Source organism: Entamoeba invadens (genome assembly GCF_000330505.1).
Source record: "Entamoeba invadens IP1 unplaced genomic scaffold scaff_1105074726617, whole genome shotgun sequence".
In the NCBI taxonomy this organism is placed as follows: Eukaryota; Evosea; order Mastigamoebida; family Endamoebidae; genus Entamoeba; species Entamoeba invadens.
Genome location: NW_004440240.1, coordinates 8,188 through 18,423, shown reverse-complemented (window position 1 = coordinate 18,423; position 10,236 = coordinate 8,188). Strand labels below are relative to the sequence as shown.

The 10,236-nt window shown below is 26.3% G+C and overlaps 2 protein-coding genes across 2 annotated transcripts; one reads left to right on the top strand and one right to left on the bottom strand.

Moving 5' to 3' along the window:
• Window positions 1-665: 665 nt before the first annotated feature.
• Window positions 666-1,646, bottom strand: EIN_191960 (FYVE, RhoGEF and PH domain containing protein, putative; the record flags this gene model as incomplete). The annotated part of the gene is made up of 1 exon (XM_004255390.1): window positions 666-1,646. The coding sequence occupies one exon, from the start codon at window positions 1,644-1,646 to the stop codon at window positions 666-668; it is 981 nt and encodes a 326-aa protein (XP_004255438.1).
• A 3,150-nt stretch (window positions 1,647-4,796) lies between these two features.
• Window positions 4,797-7,530, top strand: EIN_191950 (hypothetical protein; the record flags this gene model as incomplete). The annotated part of the gene is made up of 6 exons (XM_004255389.1): window positions 4,797-4,953; window positions 5,123-5,218; window positions 5,257-5,550; window positions 5,659-5,961; window positions 6,139-6,240; window positions 6,311-7,530. 6 exons carry the CDS (start codon window positions 4,797-4,799, stop codon window positions 7,528-7,530), a joined length of 2,172 nt encoding a protein of 723 aa, XP_004255437.1.
• Between the last annotated feature and the right edge of the window lie 2,706 nt (window positions 7,531-10,236).

Sequence of the window (10,236 nt, the reverse complement as noted above, 5' to 3'; positions counted from 1 at the left end):
GTTTTTTCGTTTTTTCGTTTTTTCGTTTTTTCGTTTTTTCGTTTTTTCGTTTTTTCGTTTTTTCGTTTTTTCGTTTTTTCGTTTTTTCGTTTTTTCGTTTTTTCGTTTTTTCGTTTTTGAAATTACTCGTCTTTCTCGATTTATCATTTATTCGTTTTTTTTTTTCATTTACGTGTATTTACATTTTTCTCGTTATTTTCTTGTGATTATATTTTGAATAACATGTGTGTGTCTGTTTGTTTAGCTCTTTTTTGAAATTTATTTAGTTAATTAAATTAAAAAATATACTAAATTCTTTTTTTTTATGGAACTAAACTTCAATAAAACGATAGTTAGTGCAAATCTTAACTATCGTTTCTTAAACTGTATCACATTTTACTATTATATTTAGTAAAATTAACCATTAATATAGTACATGCTTAATAGTATAAAACCAATAAAAATAGTAACTGTAAATAAATAAATAAATATACCGATTTTGCTATTATATATAAAAGGATTTTACTATTATATATAAAAAATATTATATTTCTATTATATCATATTTTAATATATCTTTATAATAACATCAATTAATATTATATATAAAAGATATTTATTAATATTTTATTAATAAACGAAATAAAATGTTCGATACATTATCACTGATTTAATGATAATGTTACTCACTTGGCATGAGTTTCTTCCTTAACATGTTTTACCTCTTTCACAGCTTTTTCGATGGCTTCCATCCATGATTGCTTACTTAATTCGGTTTTGGCAGACAAAATGAACGAAGTATTGTCTATTGATATCTCAAACGAATTAACTGGCGTTGTTATGTCTTTTACAATGATCATTTTAACATCGTACACATGAGACACTTCCACGTGCTTTTCATCGCCTTTTCCACAAATTAAAATATCATTGAAGAGTAAGATGTATTGATAATTGGTCTTTTGTTCACTTTCTATCAACAAACTTCCTTCTTTAAGTAACACTCTGTGTGGATCTACAAGAGTTCCCGGATACCCAGAAACACGTTTTTCAACTAAAACCAATTCTTTATCTCGTTGTGCATCATTGATGGCATTGGCTCCATAATCAGCAAGTTTTTTGGTTTCTTCAATTGCAGCAACCAAATGAGGATAATCCAAGTCGGTTTGTTGGGTGTTTTTGAGTAATTCACGTAACAAAAGATTATAGCGAGCGGGGTGTTGAACGGGGAATATCAAATAGAATAGAAGTCCATCTTTGTTTTGGTCTGGTATGGCATTCTTAAGTTGCTCTAAGTAACTTGCGTTAGTCTTTGACTGCTCAAGTTGAGCGAGTGTGTGGAATGAGAGTGGAATGTTTCCGATATATTGATAGTATGCTTGGAAATTTTTTATAAACCTTTCAAATAACTCCCCAATGTTCTGAGAGAGTGTATGTGCATCATTTGATGATTGGAGTTCCAATAAAAATTGTTTGGTTGTGGAATAAACTTGGTCGTAACAGTGAAAAAGATCTTCTGTTTGTTTTTGGCTAATTATTTGAGGTTTGTCGTTCAGTAAGTGATTGTAATAATGGGTAAGACCTATTTGCAAACATTTAACATAACACACTTCGACATCATAAATTTCTTGTATTATTTTTTCTCGTTTGTTATCTTGGTTCAGTGACATTTTAACTATCTTTTTTCATTTGTTTAAAGATTTATATAGACTTTAAAAATATGATTATTTCCTCACAACTAAAAATAAAATCTTAGTGTCTCAAAACATTTCAGTGTTATAAATATACTTCTCAATTTACCCGGGTTAGGTCCGAATCTAGAGCTACCATAATTTGTATTTTTTGTTTTTGAAAAAAAAAATAATCAGAAAAATAGCTTATTTTTTATTTTTTTAAACCACACTATTTTAACCTTACGAAGTGAAAACTGGATAATTTATATCCTTGATTTTTTTACTTAAAATAAGTCACTTTTTTATTTTTGTATTTAAACTAAAAAGATCTCTAATTAAGAACGGCGTGTCACAAACCAATTTAAATAATGTAAATAAATAAAAATTGAAGCGCTTTCATGAAAGTTTTTGTGTACGTCTCGTAACAGCAAGCATTGACAATTTTGAATATATGGAAAATAAGAAACACTAGTCTGTAAAGACCATTAGTTTGCGCAAAAACCAATCAATCCCGTGTTTTTGAATTTGTTTCTAATTAATTTAAAAATAAATAGGATCTAGACAAAATTTATCCAGTTTTCACCTTTTTACAAAAAAATTGATTCAGTTGACTTGCTAAGGTTAAATTGTAAATATATTATTTGGTTAATAATAAATCATTAATTTACAATTGATGCTGATTGAAATTCACCTATTAACAAAACACTACTAAATGCTAAATGTTATCCATAAGTAAAAAAATAAAACAAACAACCCAATTGTTATTTTAACCAAGTGGTAAAAGAAACAAATTAACTATGTTTTGTATTAAATAAAATAGTTAAATTACACTGTTTTCTTTACATCAATTATTTACATAATTTAATACAACTTTTTGAATTAATTATACGTAAAAACACTTGATGGGAATGATCTAAACAACATTATTTTTTCGGATTAATAACAAATATTAGAATAATAAATAACATTATTTAACTTTAAATAATTAATTTTTTTAATATTTGAACATTTTTAAGTAAATGTTGTATTTATGTATATAAACCTTATATATTGGTTGTAATTATATTTTGTGTTATTATTTGTTTTATTTTTTGATAAAGTTATAAAGTCAGTCTAGAAACCTTATTTATAACCAAAAATAAATTATTTTTATTGTTATTTGGTTTTGTTTTTCAATTTTGTTTTTTTAATTTTAGATCTTTTATTTTTAAATGAAAACGAACTTGGACAAATTAACTGATTGTGTTATTTGTGCTCAGACGCTGAGTATAACAATAGAAAAAGAAGCTGCCGTTTATAACAACAATAAAGCAAACTTTTTATTGTGTGAAGTAGTAGACACAACAAGAGAAATATAAATATAAATATATGTTTAAATAAACAAATAACAAATATTCAATTGTGTTTATGAATATTTAATTAACAATTATATATTTAAATAAAAACATAGATTATAATGATATTTGACATTTTACTTAATTGTCTAAATACATCAATGAAAAATAAAAAAAGACAAAAAGTATTAGAATGTTTATTTATCAAATCAAGTTTATTAATTTCAAACAATTGATAAAAAACTTGTTATAATAAAATATTTTTTTTATATTTCAATTTCAATGAGAAGTAATACTTAAATATTGTTAATTGGATAATGTTATTTTTATGGACACTTGATGGTATGTATCAAAACTAAACATAAGTTATTAGAGTTTAAAGGAAAATGAATTTGAATTAATTAAAATGATAAAGCGTTATATTTCAATTCATATGTTGTCATTTCAAACATTAACATATCCACAAAATATACACTTTTAAAATAATATTTTGTAACACCATTTAATATAATTAAACTATTTATATTTGTAATTATAAGATATTATAAAACAACTCAATGATGTTGTTTATGATCAATAAAAATACACATTATTTTTTTAAATAATTAATAAATTGAAAATTCATTAAATAAATTAAATTTATTAATGGTAAATTAATCGAATCAAAATACAGAAAATAATTATTGTATTTCAATATCAAACATGTCATTATATATATTTATTGATATTAAGTTGTTTGCCTGTAATTATTAATTTTTATTTATAAAAATCATTAATCACATAATATTTTATATGATTTGTGATTTTTGTGTTTAACATCTTTTTCATTATAAGAATATCACACAGTTATATTTTTGTGTTATCAAATATGACAATATTAATTATAAACCCATATAAATTATAAATATAAAATGTATATAAAAATTAAATCGTTTCACAACATTGTTTAACATATTTTTAAGCGATTATTATTTGCCAAGTAAATTGACTTTGTGTTATACATGAATAAAATAAACTCAAACTTATAATTGTAAGTGGGAAATGCTAATCTGATTATTAATTAATTCATTATTATTAAAAATATATATAATAATAAATAATTAATACAAATTTATTTTGGTTTTTTCATTTTATTAATTTTTTAATTAATAATTTATAACAAAATTAAAAGTAATTTTATTATTTTCAATTGAAATTAACCAAAAGTTACGAGCATCCACCTTTTTCGAGCATCCCCATATTTCCTCTTACTGTAACACCGTTTTTAATTTTGTTATTTAACTTATTTCTTTTTAATTTGAAATGTTGGATTATCAAATTAATTGCAAAATACAAAGAAAGTTTTTTTTATTTACACAAAAAAATAAAATAAAAATATTATTTTTGTGCAAATAAAATCAGTAGTTTCTGTATAATTTTATAAATTCTTTATTATTATATTTTCATTGTCAAAAACAAAGGGTTTTTTGAAACGAATAAATAAGAGTAACAATAGTGTTTTTTTCGAAAATATTATACAAAAACTTAAAAATTTAACAACAAAAATACAGCAAATTTCCTCTATAATTTGACGATTTTTTTGAAATCAGTAATTTATTTTACTTATGATTAAGATATCAATATTAATAAATCAGGATATTTATAATATACAAACATTTTAAAATGTTATTTTTTACTTAAAAAATCGACTGTTGTTTTGTCATTTTTGCTTTGTAAATAATTATAAATATTTCGTTTTAATTTAATACCAAATAATAAAAAACCTACAAAATTTTCAATAACATTTAAATCGTTTTTTATTCTTCAAAATCAGATGTTTGCTCTTGTTCTTGCACTTGTGTTTGCTCAAATCAACGCAGAGAAGTCTAACCCCGACTGTTCGACAGCATCTTGTGTTTCTTGTAACTCTGGATCGGACAAATGCGTTGAATGCAAGACCAATTATATTTTGAGTGATGGTATTTGTATTCGTTTGTTTATTACAATACTTATATAATCTTGATATATTGCAATTATGTTAAACAGTAATAATGCCAATTTTATTATAAAAAAAACACAATACGTTGTTTATAAATATGTATTTACTTGTAACATCTTCACAACTAATTTATAAATAAAATGAAATGAAATAACAAAAAGATAAGAGTGAGGCACACTGTGATCAGGTCTATCAAGGCAATTGCGAGCAGTGTGAGACTGGTTATCAACTTGATGCAACAACAAAGAGATGTGTTGGTTTGTTATTCACATCGTTATACACAAATAACAAACAGAGGGCGATTATGCATGCCAGCAATACAATGCCGATGGCACATGTTCATCGTGTTCATTCAATTACAAGTTTGTTGACGGCGTTTGTACACAGTGTGCTGAAGTTGCACATTGTTCTGCATACGATGACAATTGCACGTGCACTGATTGTTTCCTCAATTACCACCCATCTGTTGATCACCTCTGTGAGACACAGGACATCTACTGCATCAACTACAGATTGGTCGACGAAGCGTATCAGTGCGATTCATGTGTCACTGGCTACTATTTGGACCAAACTACCAAGACGTGTCACCGTTTGTACTTTTACTATTTTGATACAATAAATATACTATATTTATTATATAGTATATAATATAAATATACTATCAAAGTATGGTTATTGATGACAAACTGACAGACAGAAGGCGGTGATGTGACGTGTGCACAATACACGTTCTCAGCTGAAGGAGACGCGGAGTGTTCTGCATGCATTCCGGGGTATGTCTTGCTGGGTAATAAGACGTGTCAAACAACAGAAGACGTCTTTGGGGAACACTGTCTGTTCTCGTCAACAAACAGTGAGTGCTCACAGTGCGATGATGGGTATTATGCCTCTGAAATGACTTGCAAATTGTGTATTGAGCACTGTAATGTGTGTGCTTCTGAGGAGTGTACAACGTGTGCTGACGCGTTTGTGTACGACAATGAAACAAAGAAATGTGAAAGTTTGTTATTATTGTTTAATAATAATATTATATATTATATCTTATTATACATAAATAAAAACGTGATGATATTTGCATCAACTCAATAAATCAAAACTATGAAAAAGATGCCTTGTGTTTTATAAAAATAACTTCATTATAATAATTAAGCATTGTATAATATGAATTGACAATCAGCGTGTTCTGAAGGGTGTGACACGTGTACTTCAGAGTCTGGCATTACCACATGCACTGTCTGTTTAGCTGCGTACATTTTACAGACAAATGGTACTTGTCTTAGTTTGTTATTAAATATTATACAAATAATCATTAATAATAATATCAACTCAAGTTATGAATTGACATTCAGTGAGTTCCAACCCTGCGTACACATGCAGTGATGTTGCTGCAACAGCAGAGGAATGTTCAGTATCTGGCCAAAATTGTGTTTTTGAAAGTGTCTCAGAGAATATCACTTTATGTTTGTATAAAGGAAGCAATTGCACGACTTGGGACGACACTGGTGCTTGTTCTAAATGCTCTGAAAACTACAAAGTGAGTGTTGAGAATCCACAAGTGTGTGTCCCACACACATCCAATTGCAAGACATACAGCACCAATCTCGACAATGTAGTGAAGTGTGTTGAATGTGCCGATGGATACTTCATGAACGACGACTTCACGTGTTCAAAGTGTGGCGACATGTGTTCTGATAAATGTGAATACAAGGAGAATTACTGCCGCGATTACACGTGTTCTGATTTCATGTGTATGACATGCAGTGAGAGTGCAACAAAGTGCGACAAGTGCTATTACAACAAAGTGAGCGACAACAAGTGTGGCCCAATCGTATGTGGAGAGCCGCTGGCTGATGGCAATTGTGGTGTTTGTGTCAAGTACTCAGAAGAGACTAAAGTGGTGAGTCAATACACAGACCCAACAACGGTGCCAGTCTCTATCGAATATTACCTGCCTGGTCAAGATTTGAACTGTTTTGACAATGAAGAGTCAAGTAGTGCAGTAGACAACAGCAGTGTAGACGTGTCCAGTGGTATTGATAATTCCAGTGTTGAAAGTTCAGACAACAGTCAACAAAATAGTTCTGAGAATAGCATTGAAACCAGTTCAACTACCAGTTTAGAGAGCTCTGATAACAGCCAAGAAGACAGTTCTGTTTCAAGCCAAGATGTCAGTTCTGAAAATAGTCAAGCAAGTTCTGAAAGTAGTCAGGTTGAGAGCTCAGACAATACTTCAAGCAACATCCAAGAAAGTTCAGATAGCCTTGAAAATAGCTCTGAAAACAGTCAACAAGACAGTTCTGAGAATAGTATAGAAACCAGTTCAACTGCTAGTTTAGCAAGTTCTGATAACAGCCAAGAAGATAATTCAACTAACAGTGAACACCAAAGCTCAAATAATACAACTTCTGATGGTGATAATGATTTGACTTGGTTGTGGATCACTTTGGGTGTCATTGGAGGACTTTTGGTCATCATTGTAATTGTTGGGGCAGTCATAGGTGGTGTCTATTGTATGAACAAAAGTAAATCTTCAGAGTATAATATGATGAATGAGCACATTTTTACTTGACACACATTGTTTAATTGATACAAGTGCAACTCATGTTTTATTAAGTTGAAACCAATATTTATACAATAAACAGAAAGTTAATACTGTTATGAACCGCATATATTTGTCTTATTTTTTCCATTTGGTTAATAGTAAACTGTGTTTTTTGTATTCAAATTTAATATAATATTGAAATTATTATTTTTGATGAAGTAAAATCCATTTTACCTGTTTACCAAAAAAGAGAAAAAATTGGTAAAATATTTCACCAATTTACGATCTTAAAGATCCCTATATTTTAAAAAACATTTTATCAAAAATCAAAAAAGTATAACATTTTGCATTTTCATTAATTGTAATTAAATAATTTAGTTTTTCGATTTTTGCCAACATTTAATTATTATTGCAATTAATGTTAAAAAAATGAATAAAAAAACAAAAAAGACCAAAATAATCAAACAATAACCAATATCATTAAATTATTTTTTTTTTGAAAAAAAAACAATTCTAATGTTACTTTTGTTGTTTTTTAATAAATATACACATGTTTGATGAGAAAATGTTTTTTATTTTATCGGAAGCTGATACGTTAATATAAGTGAAAACTAAATAAAAATAACAAAATTTTTATTTCAGATTAGACAACCGAATTTATATTATTATTTGACACCCATTATAAAAACGATAGGCACTTTTTGTTTAAAATCATTGGTTATCATTTACCACCATATATCATTTTAAAAATAACAACTATTCTTATCAATCAATGTAATGAAAAGAATCATAGATTGTATGTAAGTGATATTTACTTTTTGTTTTTGAACTTATTTCAAATAAACATTATTTTCATATTATAAAAGAAATATTGTCTTGTAAAAATATGCATTTTATATCATAGTTATTTTATTGATATTGCAAAACAACGTTACTTGACATAATAAGTAACAAATTGAAGGTGTTATTATTTTAAGAATATGTCTGATAGATAAAATCGAAATATTATAATCATAATTATCATATTTTAATTATCAAAAATATAACAATTTATATTCATAATTATTTTATTATAATTGTTTTGTTTTGAAATATAATGTCTTAAATTATAATAAGTATTTTCAGGCGCATTTTCAAAACAAAATAAACAGATAATTTCATATGATGTTATATTTAATCAATCCAAACCACGGTTAGATGTTGTAAAAAATATTTTCGATATTTGTTGCTTATAAAAATAAATTAAATTGATTGAGCTTTTATCAATGTATTTTATATGCTAATTCTTTAATATATATCCTAGATTTTAAAATAATATGTTTTTGATTTGTACCTTTTTATTAAACATAGTGTTGTTTTGTTTGAATATTTATTGAAACACGTTTTATGCAAATTGTTTTTTATTTATGATAAGTAAAAAATATTTACAATAAGATGAATATTGCCACTCATTGTGGTAATTGTAAAAAAAATCATTATTGAATTTTTAATTTTTTTCAAAATGATGAAATTGTTTTAACCAAAAACATTAAAATGATATTTATTAAATTATTCTTTATAAACAAAACCAAAATTTAAAAACTTAAATAGTTCTATTTGGTGAAATGGTTTCACCAAATAATTTACTAAAACATGAATTTTCAGTAAAATTATTTCACCATTTTACTTCATCCCTACTTTTATGTATTGAGAATAATCATATTCTCCAAAATACATTTTAGAAATTTCATTTTTTAATCAAGTTTATATATAAATTTAAATACTATATCCAATATAGATATAATATTTAAATTTATATATTGCTTTTCAGTACTTATGCTAATTTTAGGGAAATAAAAAATTGTAAAAAATAAAAATATGAGTTTGAAGTTTTGAAAAATAGAATCTGGAATTATGTGAAAATTCAGATTATAACATTTTTATTTAAAAAATGAGGTCCCTCAAAATCTACATAATTTATATTCTAATTTTACTTAAAATATTAATAAATATTTTCAATTACAAATATCTATATTTTCATATAATTAATTAAAAACTACTATTTTTATTTATATCACTTAATTCTATTTTATTAACTTTTGTTATTATTTATTTTTAAATGACGTGGTTTATACTCACCAAATTACACAATTGTACATTCAAATAATATCTGTTCTCAGGAGGTGAGTGGAAAAGGGGGGCGGGCTTTGAACCCTTCTTCGGACGCAACCATTACTTTAATATAATCAATTTAGTAAATAATTAATCGACTTTTTTTAACTTTTATTTACTTTTTATCATTATGAACAAATTATGAAATATATAAATTATCTCATTTGCTTAGATGAACTATTGTGTTTGATGGAAAACAATAATCACCAATTAATATCACACTTGATGGTATTGTAATACTAATTAGACTCCTGCAATAACTGAAACAATTACTACCAATATATGTCACACTAGATGGTATTGTAACATCACTTAAACTATCACATTCATAGAAACAACCATCACCAATTGATCTCACACTTGATAATATGTTAATACTTGTTAGACTATCGCATTTATAGAAACAACAATCACCAATAAATGTTACACTTAATGGTATTGTTACACTAGTCAGACTACTACAACAACTAAAACAATTACTACCAATTAATATCACACTTGATGGTATTGTAACACTGCTTAAACAACTGCATCCATTGAAACAATTACAACCAATATATGTCACACCAGATGGTATTATAA